At 43.3% G+C, this 23028-nt stretch overlaps 1 protein-coding gene across 1 annotated transcript in view; it reads right to left on the bottom strand.

Moving 5' to 3' along the window:
• Positions 1-705: 705 nt before the first annotated feature.
• Positions 706-23028, bottom strand: part of gpr137c (G protein-coupled receptor 137c) — a 49117-nt gene continuing 26794 nt past the window's right edge. Inside the window, exons 2-7 of the mRNA XM_039009922.1 lie at positions 18217-18266; positions 16371-16623; positions 15297-15446; positions 10537-10662; positions 6143-6267; positions 706-4201 (exon numbers count right to left, since the gene is read on the bottom strand). Coding sequence (XP_038865850.1) covers positions 3973-4201; positions 6143-6267; positions 10537-10662; positions 15297-15446; positions 16371-16623; positions 18217-18266 — 933 coding nt within the window. The 3' untranslated portion in view covers positions 706-3972. The remainder of the gene's footprint in view (positions 4202-6142; positions 6268-10536; positions 10663-15296; positions 15447-16370; positions 16624-18216; positions 18267-23028) is intronic.

Raw genomic sequence — 23028 nt, 5'->3', positions numbered from 1 at the left:
CTTAGACAGCAGCTCCATTAAGGCTATCTCCATTCTAAAATAGTACATTTTCAATTGGCTAATCCCTCCTAATGACCCAGTTGGACATGACTCCAACCGGGTCATCAGGAGGGATCAGCTAATGAAGATGGAAGTCCCACCCAGTTGCCTACATTAAAATGGTGGAAGCCCTCAATGGCGCTGCCCATGCTAAAACAGCCTTTTGGCCATTAGAGGCCTCTATCATTCTCTGTGGCTTATACTTTTTCACTTCCTGTCCAACTGGACCTTTCCTGTATGACCTCCACAGCACCAAAGGTCAAAAGGTGACATCAGCCATAGGATGCAATGACATCAGTCCCAAACACAGAGATGTTGGGAGAAAATAGCATAGAATATACTTAAAAAGACTCCCGAGTGGCACAGCGGTCTAAGGCACTGCATCGCAGTGCTTGAGGTGTCACTACAGACCCAGGTTCGATCCCGGACTGTGTCACAACCGGCTGTGATCAGGAGTCCCACAGGGCGGCGCACAATTGGCCCAGCATGGTTTGGGGAGGGTTTGGCCGGGGGGGCTTTACTTGGCTCATCGTGCACTAGCGGCTCCTTGTGGTGGGCTGGGAGTCTGCAAGCGGACTTCGGTCGTCAGTTGAACGGTGTTTCCTCCGACACATTGGTGCAGCTAGATACTGGGTTAAGCGGGCAGGTGTTAAGAAGCGCGGTTTGGCGGGTCATGTTTCGGAGGATACCGTTGGGGAGTTGGAGTGAAATTGGGGAGAAAAGGGGGTCCATTTAAAAAAAAAAAAGAATATACTTAAAATATGATTGCATTCGCCCACTGATTGTGTTTGTCAGCAGATATTAATTTACACAACTCGTATAACACTTGATCTCAGACATTCATGGAAGGAAGGCAAGGGAACAAGAAAAGAATGGCAAAATAAAACAAAATAAAATATGACTAGAAGGCATATCAAGTGTGTAGAGAGCAATTCCTCTTGCCCTCTCTGAACATGTTTTTGCAAACACAAAACTCTGTTCAACAGTAACAAACACAGGAAAGTGTCACATTGCGCCCACTACACCCTCTCGTGTTCATCCGGTGTCTTCCTAACCTTCAGTTCTCCCCCTGTATACACTCTCTCTCTCTCCCTTGGTGTGATTGGAGACAGGTGTGCTGGAGTCAGAGCTGGTCCCTACCAGCTGCAAATCATCCCATAATCAAGACCTCTACATATAATCATCCCTGCCAGATCGTAATCTCTGCTCAGTCAGTTATCACTCTAGCCTTTTGTCTATTCTCAAGATCCTGTTGCTCTGCTTTGCTCGTTTTCCTGCCTTACACCATTTTTGTCCTCTCCTTGCAGTTACCGCTTTGTCTCTGTCTCCTGTTCCACATCTCACCACCAACCACCTTGCTCTGGATATCACTCACCACTATTACCTTGGATTCCCCTCAGGCCCTGTTCTACTCAACCAACTCCAACCTCACTCTACACTCCTGGTTTCTGCAACTCATCTGAGCTACCCTGGTTCTGCACTCCCCATTTCTCTGTGATCAATAAACCTTTTTGTGCATTCATCCCGGCTTCCTCTTCTGAGTCCGCTCTTGTGTTCCCTCCCTTCGCTCATCGTAACAGGAAAGGAAAGACAATCAACAGTTTTCTTACCTCCTACCTAAACACTTTCTGTGCATATAAGCAAGTTTAGCAAACACATTCACACACATACTCGCCCTGTACACCTGGGCCGTACCACTATCTCGACATGGAAAAGTCCAAATTAGTAGCCATGGAGTATAAAAAACAAACATAGAATCCAGTTAAAATTGAAATAAGTAGGTCATAAAGCGTATTAATAATTTTCGATATTTTGTGCAAGACGTTTTCCACAAGGAAAATAAACAAACAGTAACATGTAATGGCACATTTTCAGGTGTCCCTGTATGGTGGTGTAGCCTGGTCTCAGATCTGTCTGTGCTATTTTTGCCAACTCTTATGGCCAATGGGGTGACTATGACCAGAGTAGCTGGCAAGACAAAACAAACAGATCTGGGTCCAGGCTAATGATGGTGATCTTGATGCTGTAAACTACCACATGAATACATCTACTATTATAGTCAGGATATAGAAAGAGAGGGAGGGCGTCTTTAAGCCCATCTATCCCTCTCTGTCACCAGTTAACCTGGTCCCAGATATCTTTGTGCTGTCTGGCGACAATGACCATTAGAGTTGTAAAGACAGCACAAACTGAGCTGGGACCTTGCTAGGGCTCTGCAGGGAGTAGCCTACTGTACTATGAAACTGGACCACAACACTTTGATCTGATCACTCCGCCGATCCACACTTAATCCGTACATTCACTTTACTGGGTCCAGATCAGAAAATTCATTCAGAAACATATTGTTTCCCCACAGTCTATGCTCCATTAGGGGCCTCTCGTCGAAACGGAGTTCCCAAGCAGCTAGGAAAGCTGGAGGCTCGAGACTACATTTTAGGCCCAACTCTCGATCTGTGCGCTCTTTGGCAAAAGTGGCCTTCCTCTTTCACACAGTCTTTGACCGTGTGAAAGATTCAAACACACAAAGTATTAACCCTTCCCACGGTGTCCCAGTGCACATTGGGCTCGAATACCGAGAGCATTGCCCATGATTCTAGCCCCGTTTGGTGTTGGTTTAGAAGGACATGGCCATGGATGTCTCATTGCTCAGATAACAACTGGTCTTTACAGGGAAATGAGACATGGTCCAGGGAAGGAACACAAAGTCTGAGATTGTATAAAGATCCAAGTCTACATTAAAGCCAGGGTCTTGTCCTCAGAATGTGAAGTGCGGGAATTTTTTCAAGTACAAATGTCACCTCCCGACTCATGGAGGGGAGTCTGTGTGCAGGGGGCAGCGGGGAGAACTGCCCACTGGACCAAAGCAAAATAGGAATTTTGGGGTGCAAAAACAAAAGTGCTGGTCCATGTACTTGTCTGGTCCTTGAAAGAGATAGAGGACTAACTTTTCTGTTTGATGTCCGACAAACATACAGTATGTGTGTGTGGAAAAGCTGAGAAGCACAATCCTTTCCATACAAACATTTCTTAGGAATAGTACAATGTTCCAGAAAGAGCCCTGCACGGACATGAATGCAAAGCCCGAGCCCTACCCATGCCCACAACGTTCAGGCCCTACACTACCCAGGCCCGATTGCTTCTGCCAAATTTAAGGCCCTGCCAAAAACCCCAAATCAGAAATAACTTCCTCAGTTTGTAAATCCATTAGCTGCTCCTCCCTATCTGTCACTCGCTCTGCATCCGCTCAGCTCATGGTGGCTCTGAGTATCCATAGTAATGGCTCTGCTTGGGCTACTTTTCGTCACTCTAAACTCCTAAAAAACTCCAGGAACATTATTATTTTCTGTGAAATCATCTCTCCTGTCTTATATGTAATGTGGTTGAAGAACTTAGTTAAATATGACTGTACTGCGCAGCAGAGCACGCACAAATGGTTCAGCTTCAAAATGTTAGTGATCAATCTAGTGATACCCGAGCCCTGCCCGTTCTCTAGTTATTGATGAAAAAAATAGACCCTACCTGGCCCTAACCCGATGTATAATGTCGGGGCCCGTTTGGCTCGGGTCGGGTAGCAGACCTCTGTTCCAGGACTATGGTAATAGACATGTTGGAAAGCTTTTTTAATAAAAGGAATATCACTCAGCTGACCACTCCCTAACCACCACTGACCTCAAATGATCTTCCCCTCGTCTAGCCCCAGAAATCCCAAAGGTCGTCACCATGCCTACAACAAGACGGGTAGTTAAGTAGCCCTGGTGGGGTGGGACCGGGTCGAAAGCTGGAATGAGGGAGGCGTGGCCACACAGCGCCAGTCACAGGATCGCCAGGGTAACCCAGAGGGTCGTAGCCATGTAGCTGAAGGTCAGGAGCGCCCCTTTCCTGAGTGTTTTCCGGATTACTTTCAGGGGTATCTACTGGGGACGGCAGGGGTGGTTAGTTCTGAGGGGTGCAGTAGTGATTCTGGGGGGTAGAATAGTAGTTCTGGGGGGTGGAATAGTAGTTATGGTGCTGGTTGGTCTGGATGTTGCCGTAGGCTAGGAGAAGGGGTGCAGTGGAGGTCTGGGGGCCGGTGGGGAGATGGGGGATCCCCGTAAGGCTGCCGTTCCTCTGGGTGGAGCTGTACCAGCTGGGGTCCAACTGGGGCGTCGAGGACAGGAAACTACTGTGGAATGGAAGGGACAGGCTTAACTCAGCATTGTATCTATGGGGGATATAAGACGTTAGGTTGACTGGGGGATGTAGAATGTTATATGTGACTGTATGGGCGACTGTGTAAAGGGATTATAGGAAGTTATTGGTGACTGTGGTGCATATACAGTGCTTTGAGAAAGTATTCACACCCCTTGACTTTTTCCAGATTTTGTTGTGTTACAGGCTTAATTTAAAATGTATTAAAATGAGGTTCTGTGTCACTGGCTTACACAAAATAGTGGAATTATGTTTCTAGAAATATTTACAAATGAACAAAAAATGAAAAGCTGAAATGTTTTTAGTCAATTAGTATTCAACCACTCAACCATTTAGGCAAGCCTAAATAAGTTCAGGAGGAAAAAAAGTTGTATTGACAATAATAGTGTTTAACATGATTTCTGAATGACTACCTCATCTCTGTACCACACATACAATTATATTTAAGGTCCCTCAGTCGAGCAATGAATTTGAAACACAGATTCAATCACAAAGACCAGGAAGGTTTTCCAATGCCCCTATTGGTAGATGGGTAAAAGAAAAGCAGATATTGAATATCCCTTTGAGCATGGTGAAGTTATTAATTACACTTTGGATGGTGTATCAATAGACCCAGTCACTACAAAGATACAGGCATCCTTTCTAACTCAGTTGCCGGAGAGGAAGTATACCGCTCATGGATTTCACCATGAGGCCAATGGGGACTTTAAAACAGTTACAGAGTTTAATGGTGGTGATAACTGAGGATGGACCAACAACATTGTAGTTACTCCACAATACTTACCTAAATGACAGAGTGAACATGCATCTTGTTTGCAATAAAGCAGAATTTATTTTATTTTTTTAATGGCAAAGAAATTACATTTATGTCCTGAATACAAAGCGTTATGTTTGGGACAAAATTCAACAAATCACAGAGTACCACTCTTCATTTTCAAGCATGGTGGTGGATGCATCATGTTATGGGTATGCTTGTCATCGGGAAGGACTAGGTATTTTGTTGTTGCTGATCAAATGAAATGGAATAGAGTTAAGTACAGGCAAAATCCTAGAGGAAACCCTGGTTCTGCTTTCCAACAGACACTGGGAGACAAATTCACCTTTCAGCAGGACAAGGCCAGATATACACTGGAGTTGCTTACCAAGATGACATTGAATGTTCCTGAGTGGCCTAGTTACAGTTTTGAATTAATTTGGCTTGAAAATCTATTGCAAGACTTGAAAATGGCTGTCTAGCAATGATCAACAACCAATTTGACAGAGCTTGAAGAGTTTTTCAAAGAATAATGTGCAAATATTGTACAATCCAGGTGTGCAAAGCTCTTAGCTGTAATCACTGCCAAATATGATTCTAACATGTATTGTATGAACAAATATGAAAATGTATGCACTCACTACTGTAACTCGCTCTGAATAAGAGTGTGTGCTAAAAATGTATTAAATGTATTGACTCAGGTGTGAATACTGTGTAAATTCTAAAAACATGTTTTGACTTTGTCATTAGGGGGTATTGTGCGTAGATGGCTGAGATTTTTTTTTATTTAATCAATTTTGAATTCAGGCTGTAACACAACAAAAATGTGGAATAAGTCAAGGGGTAGGAATACTTTCTGAAGGCACTGTAGGTTGTTATAGATGACTGTGTACAGGGGAAATATGATGCTATAAGCAACTGTATAGCTGGAATGTAGGATGTTAGCATTGTGTACGCGGGATACAGGATGATATAGGTGACTGTGGGGGGTAAAAGATGTAACAGGCTAATTTTCACCAGCGATATTTAGGATGTTACAGGGAAATTTAGTTGAGCGATATAGGATGTTATAGGTGACTGTGTACAGGGGATACATGATGTTATAGGTGACGGAATTTACAATATAGGATGTTATAAGTGATAGAGTAGCCTGTAACCCACCTCGGTCGATCTGCTCTGGAGTTGTTGCTCTTGGACAGATCATCATCGCTGTCGTACCTCCGGGGGTTATCAAAAAAATAGGCCTTGGAACTGAAGCTGTGACTGTTGATCATTCCTCCTGGTGCCTGGGGAAAAGGGACACACTCACAACTTAATAAGTAATATATGACAAGAAAAACATTCTTAAAGAATTTACATGAACTTATACCATAGTAATAAGACTGGAAATAGTCTTGTAAGTACATAGTTTTAGGTACATGTATGTGGGACCAAATCATTTCCTATGGGTCTCATGTGGCTCAGTTGGTAGAACATGGCGCTTGCAATGCCAGGGTTGTGGGTTCGATTCACACGGGGGACCAGTATGAAAAAGTAGCACTGCTAAATGACTAAACGGTCATCCTTTGCGTTTCAAAGTCAGTGTGGTTGTACCTTCCACCTGTCTGATAAATGAATGTGTCACGCCCTGACCTTAGAGATCCTTTTTATTCTCTATTTTGGTTAGGTCAGGGTGTGACTAGGGTGGGTACTCTAGTTTTTGCATTTCTATGTTGGCCTGGTATGGTTCCCAATCAGAGGCAGCTGTCTATCGTTGTCTCTGATTGGGGATCATATTTAGACAGCCTTTTCCACCTGTTGTTTGTGGGATCTTGTTTTTGTGTAGTGCATGCGAGCACTCCATTACTTCACGTTTCGTTTGTTTCTGTATTTGTTTTGGTGAGTTTCATTTATTAAAACATGTGGAACTCTACGCACGCTGCGCCTTGGTCCATTTATTCCAACGATCTTGACAGAATGTCAATTTACAATGAACAAAAACATAAACGCAACAAATTTCAAAGATTGTACTGTGTAACAGTTCATATAAGGACATCAGTCAATTTAAATGAATTCATTAGGCTCTAATCTATGGATTTCACATGACTGGTCACAGATACCTTAAAAAAAAGTTAGGGGCGTGGATCAGAAAACCAGTCAGTATCTGGTGTGACCACCATTTCACGCAGCCCTTCACATAGAGTTGATCAGGCTGTTGATTGTGGCCTGTGGAATGTTGTCCCATTCCTCTTCAATGGCTGTGTGAAGTTGCTGGATATTGGCAGCAATTGGAACATGCTGTTGTACACGTTGATCCAGAGCATCCTAAACATGCTCAATGGGTGACATGTCTGGTGAGTATGCAGGCCATGGAAGAACTGGGACATTTTCAGCATCCAGGAATTGCATACAGATCCTTGCGACATGGGACATATTTGTGCATTATCATACTGAAACATGAGGTGATGAATGGCACGACAATTGCCCTCAGGATCTCGTCACGGTAGCTCTGTGCATTCAAATTGCCATGGGGCACTCTGACATCAGCAAACCGCTCGCCCACATGACACCATACGTCTGCCGTCTGTCCGGTACAGTTGAAACCGGGATTCATCCATTAAGAGCACACTTTTCCAGCGTGCCAGTGGCCATTGAAGGTGAGCATTTACCCAAAGAACGCCGAACTGCAGTCAGGTCAAGAACCTGGAGAGGATGACGAGCACGCAGATGAGCTTCCCTAGGATGTTTTCTGACAGTTTGTGCAGAAATTATTTGGTTGTGCAAACCCACAGTTTTATCAGCTGTTTGGGTGGCTGGTCTCAGACGATCCCGCAGGTGAAGAAGCTGAATGTGAAGGTCCTGGGCTGGTGTGATTAAATGTGGTCGGCGGTTGTGAGGCCTGTTGGACGGACTGCCAATTTCTCTAAAACGGCGTTGGCGGTGGCTTATTGCAGAGAAATTAACATTACATTCTCTGGCAACAGCTCTGGTGGACACTCCTGCAGTCAGCATGTCAATTGCACACTCACTCAAAACTTGAGACATCTATGGCATTGTGTTGTGTGACAAAACTGCACATTTTAGAGTGGCCTTTAATTGTTCTCAGCACAAGGTGCACCTGTGTAATGATCATGATGTTTAAATCAGCTTCTTGATATTCCTCACCTGTCAGGTGGATGGATTATTTTGGCAAATGAGATGCTCACTAACAGGGATGTAAAACAAATTTGTACATTTGAGAGTAATTTCTGGGATCTTTTATTTCAGCACATGAAACATGGGACCAACACTTTACATGTTGTGTTTATGTATTTGCTCAGTATAGATGAGAGAAACTGAGAACAAGATTAAAATAAAGGCCACATAGAACCTAATGCTGTGTTAAGCTACCCTGTACCAAGGTAGGCAAATATTTGACTAATGTGCAATCAAACACATATGATTAATGTGAGCTCCTTGTAGGGCTGGGCAATATATCCAATTAATTTGAATGTATGTTTTTGCGCGATATTCCAAATGCCTGTCTCGCAGAATCAAGTTTTTAAAAATATTTTTCAGTTTTATGAGCGTTTATGTCAGCTTGTTCACATTGTCTTTTTGGTCTCGTCTCATTCGCTCCTTCTGTACTGTGCACCTTCCCATTTACACCAGACATCTGTATGTAATGATGAGATGCTCATATCTCTGCCCTAACAATGGGAGTCGTTGTCCCAAAGGCAGACCTTTGGGACAATTCAAAATAAGCGCATAGGGCTTATTTTTGACAGAATTTTGCGAGCGAAACCTCTCGCTTCGCATCTTTCTCCCAAGCCCCCCCCCCCCCCCCCCCACCCACAACAACAAAAATTAGAGATCACTTCTAACTCTCTGACAAAAGGGTTTTTTGTATAATTTATTTTCGTGGTATCCAATTGGTAGTTGCAGTCTTGTCCCATCGCTGCAACTCCCGTACGGACTCGGGAGAGGGACAGTTCGAGAGCCGTGTGTCCTCCAAAACACAACTCAGCCAAGTCGCACTGCTTCTTGACACACTGCTCGCTTTACCCGGAACCCAGCCGCACCAATGTGTCAGAGGAAACACTGTACACCTGGCGACCGTGTCAGCGTGCATTGCGCCCGGCCCGCCACAGGAGTCGCTAGTGCGCGATGGGACAAGAACATCCCTGCCGGCCAAACCCTCCCCTAACCCGGACGACGCTGGGCCAATTGTGCGCCGCCCCATGGGTCTCCCGGTCGCGGGCGGCTGCAATAGAGCCTGGACTCGAACCAGGATCTCCAGTGGCACAGCTAGCAGTGCCTTAGACCACTGCGCCACTCACTCGCTATTTGCATTTGAGGTTTGGTCCAACAGAATCGGTCATATGGACACCGAAACGCATGGAGACATTATTTTACTGTAATAGAGGAGAAGGTAACCTTTCGAACCTCAAATTTCGAGCAGAGCAGACATACTAAAACAGATGTACAATGAAAATTAATTCTGGAAAATGAATGCTCAGTTTGTCGCACGCGCATTACAGTACCACGTATCACTAGCGGCATTTTAGTCAGATAAAGATATACTGGCTGTTTAGTCTGTGTTTTATAAATGCGCAACAAGCATAAAACAATGATATAAGGAATTGTCAACTTGTTCTCATTCTGAGAAATAAGGTAGTGATTTCAACATGTGAACACAGAGGACAGGCTAGCATGCTGTTCAAACAGTTGGAGACGGACAGAAGGGTGTTCACAACAGTTCAACTGTTTTGCCTTGTTACCTGAATTCAGAGCTTGTGTAACTAAACCTAGATCCAAGTTGGCTAAACTTGAAATATAAATATTAGCTGGCTACTCACCAGCATGTGGGCTTGTGCTTGGGAGATTGTTAATGAGACCGGTGTTCATTTTCTATAATGCCTGCTACATTATTAGTGAATGTGCATTATGCATGGTTCTGATTAAATGTGTAACATAAAGGGCATTTTTATAGACAGACCTGAAAGCCAGATCAGTGATTATTGCAACAACAAAAAAAGCAGGTACAACTATATTGATCAAATAATGACATTATTATTGGGTCTTATGGTTATGGAAGGCATACTTTCTTTATTTTTTTTATTTTTTAACTAGGCAAGTCAGTTAATAACACATTCTTATTTACAATGACGGCCTAGGAACAGTGGGTTAACTGTTCAGGGGCAGTACGACAGATTTTTACCTTGTCAGCTCATGGATTCGGTCTAGCAACCTTTCGGTTACTGGCCCAATGCTGTGACCTAGGCTACCTGCCAACCCTGCATATATTCAGCCTAGGAATAATATCACAAGCTCTGAATTCATTCGATTATTGCTGACTGTTTTAAATTAAGTGTATTTTACCTTCAATTGTACAACAAAGCTTATTTAGAGAAAACGTAAAACAAATCGAGATACAGTATATATCGTGAATCGCCCATAAGTTTGACATCTTTTTAGATATTAGTTTTAGGCCATATCGCCTAGCCTTAGCTCCTTGATTGACTGGTATACCATCAGGAAGTCAATTGTCTTAATCTGTACTGATTGGATAGTATACATGAATTAAATGGTCTTACTAGGTTTTGATTGGGCCTCTGTACCCTGAAGAAGACCACGACCAGACTGGTGGGTAGCAGCTCCCAGAAAAAGAGGATGATCCCAAAGATGATGTAGGCCTCTCCACTGATCTTCTCTATGTCTGCCTGGAGGGAAAACACACACACAGATCCAACAATTAGAGAAATGAAACACAGAAAAAATACACACATGGAGACACACACAAGCGCACATAATAGTTTGTAGGCCAAACAGTTCGGAAGCTACAGACGATCGGTGGATGTGGTGGATTGAGATGCATTCCAATGCAAAAAACATATCTCTAGCTTAAACTATACATATACAGTGCCAGTCAAAAGTTTGGACACATCTACTCATTCAAGGGTTTTTCTTTTTTACATTGTATAATAATAGTGAAGACATCAAAACTATGAAATAACACATATGGAATCATTTAGTGAACAAAAAAGTGTTTAACAAATCAAAATATATTTTATATTTTGGATTCTTCAAAGTAGCCACCCTTTGCCTTGATGACAGCTTTGCACACGCTTGGTATTCTCTCAACCAGCTTCATGAGGTAGTCACCTGTAATGCATTTCAATTAACAGGTATGCCTTGTTAAAAGTTAATTTGTGGAATTTATTTCCTTCTTCATTTGTTTGAGCCAATCAGTTGTGTTGTGACAAGGTACAGTAGGGGTGGTATACAGAAGATAGCCCTATTTGGGATGATTAGGTCTGTTCAAACTTTTGACTGGTACTGTATATACAGTCGTGGCCCAAAGTTTTGAGAAAGACACAAATATTAATTTTCACAAGGTCTGCTGGCTCAGTTTGTATGATGGCAATTTGCATATACTCCAGAATGTTATGAAGAGTGATCAGATGAATTGCAATTAATTGCAAAGTCCCTCTTTGCCATGCAAATTAACTGAATCCCCCCCCAAAAATGTTCACTGCATTTCAGCCCTGCCATAAAAAGGACCAGCTGACATCATATCAGTGACTCTCTCGTTAACACAGGTGTGAGTGTTGATGAGGACAAGGGTGGAGATCACTCTGTCATGCTGATTGAGCTCGAATAACAGGCTGGAAGCTTCAAAAGGAGGGTGGTGCTTGGAATCATTGTTCTTTCTCTGTCATTCATGGTTACCTGCAAGGAAACGCGTCATCATCATTGCTTTGCACAAAAAGGGCTTCACAGGCAAGGATATTGCTGCCAGTAAGATTGTACCTAAATCAACCATTTATCGGATCATCAAGAACTTCAAGGAGAGCGGTTCAATTGTTGTGAAGAAGGCTTTCAGGGCGCCCAAGAAAGTCCAGCAAGCGCCAGGACCGTCTCCTAAAGTTGATTCAGCTGTGGGATCGGGGCACCACCAGTACAGAGCTTGCTCAGGAATGGCAGCAGGCAGGCGTGAGTGCATCTGCACGTACAGTGAGGCGAAGACTTTTGGAGGATGGCCTGGTGACAAGAAGGGCAGCAAAGAAGCCACTTCTCTCTAGGAAAAACATCAGGGACAGACTGATATATTGCAAAAGGTACAGGGATTGGACTGCTGAGGACTGGGGTAAAGTAATTTTCTCTGATGAATCCCCTTTCCGATTGTTTGGGGCATCCGGAAAAAAGCTTGTCCGGAGAAGACAAGGTGAGCTCTACCATCAGTCCTGTGTCATGCCAACAGTAAAGCATCCTGAGACCATTTATGTGTGGGGTTGCTTCTCAGCCAAGGGAGTGGGCTCACTCACAATTTTGCCAAAGAACACAGCCATGAATAAAGAATGGTACCAACACATCCTCCGAGAGCAACTTTTCCCAACCATCCAGGAACAGTTCGGTGACGAACAATGCCCTTTCCAGCATGATGGAAAGCTTGCCATAAGGCAAAAGTGATAACTAAGTGGCTTGGGGAACAAAACATCGATATTTTGGGTCCATGGCCAGGAAACTCCCCAGACCTTAATCCCATTGAGAACTTGTGGTCAATCCTCAAGAGGCGGGTGGACAAACAAAAACACACAAATGCTGACAAACTCCAACCATTGATTATGCAAGAATGGGCTGCCATCAGTCAGGATGTGGCCCAGAGGTTAACTGACAGCATGCCAGGGAGGATTGCAGAGGTCTTGAAAAAGAAGGGTCAACACTGCAAATATTGACTCTTTGCATCAACTTCATGTAATTGTCAATAAAAGCCTTTGACACTTATGAAATGCTTGTAATTATACTTCAATATTCCATAGTAACATCTGACAAAAATATCTAAAGACACTGAAGCAGCAAACTTTGTGGAAATTAATATTTGTGTCATTTTCAAAACTTTTAGCCACGACTGTAGATTGATGAGGGGAAAAAATAATTGTATACATTTTAGAATAAGGCTGTAACGTAACAAAATGTGGAAAAAGTCAAGGTGTCTGAATACTTTCCGAATGCTCTGTATATATACTGAACAAAGATATAAACTCAACATGTAAAGTGTTGGTCCCATGTTTCATGAGCTGAAATAAAATATCCCAGAAATGTTTCTCTCAAATTCTGTGCACAAATTTGTTTACATCACTTTTAGTGAGCATTTCTCCTTTGCCAAGATAATCCATCCACCTGACAGGTGTGGTATATCAAGAAATTGATTCAACAGCACGATCATTACACAGGTGCACCTTGTGCTGGGGAAAATAAAATGTGCAGTTTTGCCACACAACACAATGCCACAGATGTCTCAAGTTTTGAGGGAGTGTGCAATTGGCATGCTGACTGCAGGAATGTCCACCCCTGCTGTTGCCTGCGAATTTCTCTACCCTAAGCCATAATTACAGAATTTGGCAGTATGTCCAACGAGCCTCACAACCGCAGATCACGTGTAACCACGCCAGCCAAGGCCCTCCACATCCGGCTTCTTCACCTGCGAGATCGTCTGAGACCAGCGATCCGGACAGCTGATGAAACTGACGAGTACTTCTGTCTGTATTAAAGCCCTTTTGTGGGGAAAAACTCATTCTGATTGGCTGGGCCTGGCTCCCCATGGCTGCACCCCTGCCCAGTCATGTGAAATCCATAGATTAGGGCCTAATTAATTGATTTCAATTGACTGATTTCCTTATATGAACTGTAACTCAATAAAATCATTCAAATTGTTGCATGTTGCATTTATATTTTTGCACAGTATTGTTTGCGACTACTCAACAGAAAAAAATCTTGGCCAACCAACAACCTATCAACCAAACAATCGACCATTCGACAAAATGGGGTCAGCCCTCAACTGAGACAGAAACATACTTTAAGATAATTTCTCAGATAATCCCAAATACAGACACAAACCGACGTGGATAGATTAGATAGATAAGATTGTAGACATAGAAACAGAAACAAAGACACGTGAGTGTGTGTGTGTCTGTGTCTGCGAGTGTATGTAATTGTGACACACCTACTCAACAAGACACATTTAAACCAATGAACCAAGACAGACAGTCACCCAAACACACGCAGTGGCCCAAGACTGGCCTAGGGAACTAGGAAAACCTCCAGTACAGGGCCGTCTGTCTCAGAGTTTGAGACCAGATCTAGGTCACTAGCACCAGGCAGTCCTTTGCTGTGATCCCCCCTCTCCTCGCCTGGCCTAGCTGGGTTATTTATAGACAAATGAAGACCTTTCCCCCACAGAGCCCTTATCCTCCCAACTCCCCTCAAATGGATTGTAGCTGCAGAAGCCACAGAGCTCTCAGCCACTCAGCAAACAGATCTGGATAGAATGGCTCTGTCATCAATGTCTTCTGGACGGATTGAACTCAAGCCAAGTGTCAACTTAGAAGGGAGACTATGGAGAATGGTCGTAAACATGAGATGTATGCACAGATACACACAGAGGGACTCATCCACACATACGGTACATATAGTGCTCGTCCTTAAAGATCTAACAACCGGATTTTGTGGATAGATGAGAAAGTATGAATTCAGTTATCAAAATGAAATTATAATTGAAAACATGTTATTTCTACCAGTACATGTGTGCTTTAGCGTTGTTTTCTTTGGCAACTGTTGTATAAGTGGGATAAACGCTTAAATATAGAGTCATATAAAAGAGCTAAGTGTTCACAGGCACAAACACATGCACGCACACAAACACAAACGCTCATCGGAGCGTACGTGCGCACAGACACACACAGAGTCATGTAAAAGCAGAACACACACAGACTGGCACAGACATATCCACAATGTACACACATTGACACTTAAATTGGGCATACACGTGTGCACTGTTGAGAGACAGAGAAAACCCCCAAAAATGTGTTTGAACTTTCATCTATGCAACTAACGCAGAATGGATGTGACTGCCGATTAGTTGCAGACATAGCCTAATCATACAGACACACACACCGACACACACACACACACACCGACACACACACACACACACACACACACACACACACACACACACACACACACACACACACACACACACACACACACACACACACACACACACACACACACACACACACACACACACACACACACACACACACAGTGTTTGCAGACTGATCAGCCCTATAATAGATGATTAATTATGTCAGACACCCAGGATGACTGTTTGGCTGGCAGAACAGCAAGCTTTGAATATCTAGGACAGCAGGGTTCACTGAAGGTGAACAGGCCTGACACACATTCACACACACGCCCCTAGTCCTCTCACAGTGACTTAACACTAACAATCTTCATGATCATCGTCAACATTTTACGCGTGTGTGTGTATTCCTAACCACGGCTATCCTACCTGGTCAGAGACGTTGTACCAGCTGTAGTTAAAGGCGCTGGGACGGTTCTCTGGAGAGAGAGCCACCACCACCAGGTTATAGCCGGCCCTGGACGTGTAGAGCAGGATGACTGCAGCACCTATGACAGTAGCTTGGCACACTGACGTACCCTAGGGAGAGGGTGAGAGAGAGATATTGTATTACATTTTTTTAGATTTTAGTCATTTAGCAGACACTTGTCCAGAGTGCCTTACAGGAGCAATTAGGGTAAAGTGCCTTGCTCAAGGGCACAAACAGATTTTTCACCTAGTCGGCTCAGGATTCGAAACAGCGACCTTTCAGTTACTAGCCCAATGCTCTTACCCACTAGGCTACCTGCCGTATGGTGCACCTCTAGAGCACTAAGGGATGATAAAGATGATTAATCAATGAATTGATTGATTAAGTAACTGTTAGGAATTTTGTTAATAAATAGTTAAAACAAATTCTAGCTTTAGATAAAACTATAACTAATTGAACTCTGCACGCCTGGTGAAAAGAGATTTGTGTTGTGGGTTATAAAATAAGCAGAAAGGGTCGCTAAACTATGGTTGAACTGACCCAACTTAGCCCTGAGATGTTTAGATAAGGCTGTGGGTAACTTTTTAGGTCTTCCATTATCTTGAGTTGTCTGCTAAAGTGGTAATAAATTATAGTGAGCCTTCAGGATAATTGATTATATTATGTGTCATGTGTGTGTGCTGTGAAGTTGGAATGAACTTTTGAACCTGTTTTCTATTTGTCAGGACAATGAGACTTATTCTGTAACCTATGACGTCATATCTTGTATATAAACCTGTGTTTATGATCAAATGGCAGCGTGCTCCGAGAATAAACACTATTATCTAATTTTAATAAGACTGTATCCTGTCTATTTTATGTTAATAAGTATCTTACAAATTCTTATAAATAGACAGATTGAATTTAATTAATGAGTACATTAGAGGAATTATTTAATTCCACTAACAGTAACTGATTGGTTAGTTGGTTAATTGGTTAAGTGACTTATTGGCTAATTGATTGATTTAATGCTTGATTGATGGACCGTCCAGTACCTTGGATTCGAGGTAGACGTTGGACGAGGACATCTTGGCAATCTTGAAAATGCACACGGCCAGCGAGATGGCGCAGAGTACGAAGAGGCTGTCGTTGACCAGCACCCGGGCCAGCACCACCTGCCGCACCTCTGCCTCGCCCGCCTCGCCCCCCATGCCACCCCCTATGCCTCCCTGCACCAGCATTGCGCATGTCAGGTTTACCACGAGGAAGAAAAGGCTGGCAGAGATGAACGCCAGACGCATGGGCAACCTGCGGAAAAAAACACAATTATAGGTGGTACAAGAACTAGCTTACAATACACAACATTACAATAATTCTACACAACAATAAATTAATAAAGCTTAAAACACCCAAAACCCCATTTCATTCTACTGCATTGGCTCAGTCAATCTTCCCAGTTCCCCCTTTTGCCTTCTCCACCTGCTCTTCTCCTTTACCCCCCTCCCCCTTGCAGGATGTGTGTATGGGTTGTGTTTGTGAATGTGGGTGTGTGTGCATGTGTGTGTGCCTACGTGTGTTAGGCTGGGGATTGTAGAGGACTGAGATGGAAAAGGGGGAGGAGGGTGTGGTGGATTTGGGGATTTGAGCTTGCAGCTTTTCATTTCGCATCAGACATTAAATCGGCTGGGTGATCAAAGTGTTTATTAGTCCAGAAATTCAGACACCACCTTCCCCAGTCCACATCAAACAGCCAAGGGTGGAGACAGCTGAGACGAAGCTCAGAGGCATTATTAGACTTCATCAAGGTTACTTCATCAGTCCATTCCACTGTATCTACAATAACACACTCTAGGCATTCAGTGAAAGTCAATCATTGATACTGTACAGAGCTTGGCCAACTTGGTTTTGGGCTCTTGAGTATCTGAACGAATTGCTACCATTTATTCCAATTACAAATCACTTTAAGGGAATAACATAACATGAAAATGACACTCTAGTACGTTCTTACTAGAATGGGATCATTCAAACCTTTGGTGGCAACATGGCTCTCGTGTCCTGTGTCCTGTGTGAATTTAAGTATGCTCTCTCTAATTCTCTTTCTCTCTCTCGGAGAACCTGAGCCATAGGACCATGCCTCAGGACTACCTGGCATGATGACTCCTTGCTGTCCCCAGTCCACCTGGCCGTGCTGCTGCTCCAGTTTCAACTGTTCTGCCTGCGGCTATGGAATCCTGACCTGTTCACCGGACGTGCTACCTGTCCCAGACCTGCTGTTTTCAACTCTCTAGAGAGAGCAGGAGCAGTAGAGATACTCTTAATGATCGGCTATGAAAAGCCAACTGACATTAACTCCTGAGGTGCTGACTTGCTGCACCCTCGACAACTACTGTGATTATTATTATTTGATCATGCTGGTCATCTATGAACATTTGAACATCTTGGCCATGTTCTGTTATAATCTCCACCCGGCACAGCCAGAAGAGGACTGGCCACCCCTCATAGCCTGGTTCCTCTCTAGGTTTCTTCCTAGGTTTTGGCCTTTCTAAGGAGTTTTTCCTAGCCACCGTGCTTCTACACCTGCATTGCTTGCTGTTTGGGGTTTTAGGCTGGGTTTCTGTACAGCACTTTGAGATATCAGCTGATGTAAGAAGGGGTATATAAATAAATATGATTTGATTTGATATTGTGTGTCTTTTCAAACAGCCATGGCATATCAACTCTCATGGCATCGTTTTAAGAAAACACTGTCCATTCCCATACACCAGCTTTCATTTGGGTTGTTGGCCATTTGATGCCCTACTGCCCAACATCCTCTACCCTGCATTGTCCCTCGCCTCACCCCAATCAGTGTAAACTCAGTTAGACGAACCCAGACACAGAGTCAGCAAAAATTCCACTAACTTGTATTTGTTGAGCTCCGGAGAATATTTTGCTTTGGCTTTAAACATTACCTGGGGAGACAGAGAAGGGACACATTGTTATTAACAGTTTACTCATCATTAAACATTCACACATTGATATTGCTGAGGAGCACAGAAAAGCATGTGGTGGCAGCAGTGGCACTCAAAACAGATAGAAATAGACACCAACATGAATCACAAAGGTGGGTGCCGGGCTGGTGGGCTACGAAAGGGGGTAAAGCATTGAATACATGCAATCAGTATTAGGTCTTCAAAGTACTTTTCACACTACTGAGCTGAACAGAGCCGAGCCCAACCAAGCTGTACTGAGCTGCCCTGATTACACATCCACGGTCCGCCATAGTTGCTGACAATGTGAAAAGAAAATATCCAAGCCAGTACAGTTTGGGACAGCACAATAGTGTGAAAAGGGTACAATTCTGGGGACAAAGGAGACCCCAACCGTTCTGCAACATCTGCGGACTGACGGTCGGGGGACGCATACACCGATGGGGTTACGATCTCTAGTGACAGTGCCTTGGCATTCTGCCACAGAGGCTCGTTGAGAAATTATCAGTCAGCGTCTATAACTGAGGCTGTGCCCAGATAGGCCTAAAATCTTGGCTAAATTTGTGGGGCTGGCTGGAAGCCAGATGAAGAGAGGGGGAGCAGCGGGGGAGACAGACTCTTCTCCTCTTCCCTCTGCTCTTTACTCTCCTCCACCTCTGAACCGCTGTGTCCCTTCCCTTCTTTCTAATCTTCACTGATGAAGCAGTCCCAGAGCAAAAAGAGTAGAGCACAGAGCCATCATGGGGCCTATAAACACATTCCTCGATACAGCAGTTTACACAACATGAGGATAATGTTAACAAGGCAAGGAAACTGTCCTCTATTTGTATTTCATGTCGAATGTGATTGTCTCGGACTGTGCCATGGGACAAAATAGTGGCCTTTAAAATTCTGAGGGTGACATTTTAATAGCTTCATCATTTTTGCACTTTGCACAATTATTTTGCATTATGGCAATGTTGCCCTGAATCTCTAACAGAGATTCTAACAAAACATCATCAAAAAGGACACTGCCACAAAAAAGGCAGCCATCATGATGAAAGAGATCCAGAAAACATTCTCTCACAGATGCTTCTCCCATATCAATGGTCTTCAAAGCAGGCCATTTCACGCTGTTATTATCAGTATCACTGGTCACCCTAGCGGAGCTCTGTCTGGGGGATCTTTGATATCTGACTTAGTGGTGAAGTGCCTGTACAATGGGTTCCCAACACTTGTTCCCCTGGCAGAGCTATATCTCTCTCTGTGTGTGTGTGTGCGAGAGCAATATAGAGAGAATGAGAGAGAAAAAGAATGTGTGAGCAAAGAAGAGAGAGAGTGCTTGTCATTGACACTATGGACAGTTGAGTGACACACCTTACTAGATATTTAACACATTTTGAGTGAATCAACGGCCACTGCGAATCAAGAATTATAGCAAGCCACACACACAAACACACACACCTTGAAGGCTTCAATATTCACACACTAAGTATAAAACAAACAGGTAACACTTTATCTGTACTCTTGTTGACAGCTTTGCAAGCACTCAGCTCTCTTCATTGTGTATACGTTTGTGTTTCTCTAGATACTCATCCTCATGCAAGGGCCCGGGATTCTCATTAGAATCTACAAACTGACTCCTGCACAAAAAAGTGCACAAAAATAGTTTGTCTGGCATTTATATTCTAACACTTATAGGGGTGTCCAGTGTCTACATTACTGTCCCGATTTGTTATGGGAATGGTCAGCACCACCAGAAACTGAACTCTTCTTGCAAAGGAACCTAAAATACTCTTTTCACAATACTAAGCCGAGCCAAGCTGTACTTCGCTGGCTTGCACACATCCACCATAGTTACTGGAACCATGCTGGAAAGTATAATGTGAAGCAAAAACAGAGTCAGCACAATAGTGCGAACTCGGATCAGCACAATAGTGTGAAAATAGTCAAATAGGGGCACAAAACATCAGTATCCTCAACAGAATTCCCTAAAAATGGAAGCTAGGACCAGGGCTGAAGGAAGTTCCAAAATGTGGAAAGGGTAGAAGAGTGGGTACGTGCTGACCTAGTCCACTTAGGGAACAACTGTGAAATTCAGAGTCTGTGTCGAAATTCCCTGACACCTTTGGGAGAGAACGAGAGGGTTCGGATTCCATGACACTGAACTCTACACATCACCTGATGCTGACAGTTATTTATTGGAGAGGACGTGTTTGTGTGTGTGTGTCTTTGTGTGTGTGGGCCTAAAATGTTGTGTGCTCTAAAATACATACCTTGCGTGCAATGTAATAATGTGTTGAAATACTACCCAGTTCAGAGAACGTGTACTAGTTTATGGGTCTGTATCTGAATGTTCCTGTACATGTCTGTGTAAAAGTGTGTGTGTGTGTGTGTCTATGTGTGCATCTGAATTTTCCTCTTCATGTCTGCGTCAGAGTGCTTGTGTCAGTCAGTGTCACTGTGTTGAGGGGGTTTGGGAAAGGATTAACACCTGTGTAGTGGAGGTTTCCCAGTCTCTCCAGCCTGCCAGCCAGTCAACCAACCAGGCAGAAAGCCTGAAGCTAATCTGATTGCAGACGAAGGCTGGACTGGGCCAGATAGAGAGAGGGCTGAGGTGGAAGGCAGACAACAAAGCTGGGAAAGGAGGGTTAGTAATCAGGGCGTCATGCACCCTAAAAATCTGTGGGGGCACAAAGTACGTGAGGATGATTCGGCGGGGCTAGGCCCGTGTCCTTAAATTGAAAAAGTAAAATGTAAACGCCCTTTCCCTGCACGCTAGAGCCATAATCATTATGCTTAATTCCATGTCAAAAATGTTGATTTTTCTGCATATCTAAGCATACCTCTTGAGCTGTTTGTATCCTCCTGACTGGTGGTTCTTTTTTTAAAATGAAACTAAATATGCTGCTCTACAACTCTGCTAAAATCTGGGTGAACGATTGAAAGGAATGTGAGTCTTATTCAGTACATTAAACAATGGCTTGATTCTACCATGTCTACCAACCTTGCCAGCAGGCATGCTAGCTAAGATAGTTAGACAAGCTAGCCACTAACATCATTGATAACCTGAAATGGCTTATTGGTAGCTAGTTATGAGGTTGGGAACCTATGTGGGCAAGCTAAAGTCAACTTCATAAAATTGCTAGGTGGCTAGTGGTATTACAGAGAAACCAAAAAATGTATATCCTTTTTTTTTTTTTAACAGGACAAATCTGAACAGGACACATTTTTTAAACATGCCCCCTATGGCATGACACCTTTGTTAGTAATTCCTGCTTGTCCCCTATTCGACTAGCTACCCGGGAATCCACACTGAATTTTGTTCACCATTCCATTTCGAGAGTGAAACAATTGCGAAAAGGAGCAACATTTTGTTTGTATTTCAGCCTGATACTAAATTCTCAGACTCCTGGGCTAGGATTACTTGTCTACAACACTGAGTATTGGTTTGTTAATGTCTGTCAGTCAATCTAAGTCACCTGATTCTTAGCATAAATGGTAGGCAATGCCCCCACTAAGCTGCGCGTGTGCGCAGAGGAAATATCAGCCCATGGAGAGAAGCATGAGATTGAACTTCACTCAACTTTCGAGTTTTCCATGTTAGTTAACACTATCAACATTTCCCTTAACCGTGGACATTGTGATCAAATCAATGCAATATTAGCCACTTTCAATGCAACATACCGAAACAAAAGGCTTAACGCATCGGAGTATGACTCAGCCCGTAGACCGGTTCGGCATAATCAATCAGAGCTGCAGTAAGCCTATATGCAAATTGCATTGCCATATATGGATCTGTGCCCTTTACTTTGAACTGGACCGTGTTTACAGCTGTGGTCGTGAGTAGATGCACTTGTTTTGAGATCAAAGCAACATTTGCATGTAGCCACCTGTGCACATTTTGTTCATATCCTTTGCTAGTTAAAGATGTATTAGCCCAGTTACAGATCATTTGCAGTCACCAATAGGGGAGTGATTGCTTTCTACAAGAGAAAAAAACTTTAATTTCTAGACATCTTTGAAAAGCGAGTCAGGATTCACATTGGCTGCTACTGTAGGCTGAATGATAGAATAGCTATTTCCATGTTAAAATGTTATGGGGTGCATTTTCTCCACTGTTTTTGATGGTAGGCCACTCTGGTAGGCCAACATTATGATCAAACAGCCACAGTATCCTACTTGGCAAATGTTAAAATTGTAACAAAGCGGGACCTGAAATTTGCTCAATGCCAAAAAAGATTAGAGGGAATATTGGTGGTATGTTTTTTTTTTCTTGGGTGTCTCATCGGAAACTAAAACATCCTGCGAAGATCCATGAGAAAGTACCGCTAAGATTCTACGATGGTAGTGAAAAACAGATTTTTTTTCTCAATGAGGCTAACTCAGATAAACAGAAGTTCAATAGAAAGCAGACAGCAGGGAGGTTAGAGAGATGTCAGGATTCAGGAAAGTGTTCTGACTCTAGAGCAGTGGTACCCAACCTTTTTTTGAACCGTGGAACACCTTGATGGATTTATGAATTTGATAGTTGCCATGGCGCCATAGTAGCAGCCTAGGCAGAGAGCTCCTGTAAATGTGTATTGTTTTTAAGTATAATTTTTACGTATTTTTTTATTCATTTATTTTGTTAGCTTATTTAGTATTGATTATAAATATAATCGATCCACAGTTTTAAGACTGGCTAGTCAGTTGGTGTGCTAAGATAACTGAGAGGCCAGCTAACTAGCTACTTAGCCATTGTTTTAATTTGAAAAACAGAAGA

The sequence above is a fragment of the Salvelinus namaycush genome, chromosome 15 (genome assembly GCF_016432855.1).
Source record: "Salvelinus namaycush isolate Seneca chromosome 15, SaNama_1.0, whole genome shotgun sequence".
In the NCBI taxonomy this organism is placed as follows: domain Eukaryota; kingdom Metazoa; phylum Chordata; class Actinopteri; order Salmoniformes; family Salmonidae; genus Salvelinus; species Salvelinus namaycush.
Note: the sequence above shows the minus strand (reverse complement) of the source record. Positions and strands in the feature narration are given on the sequence as shown.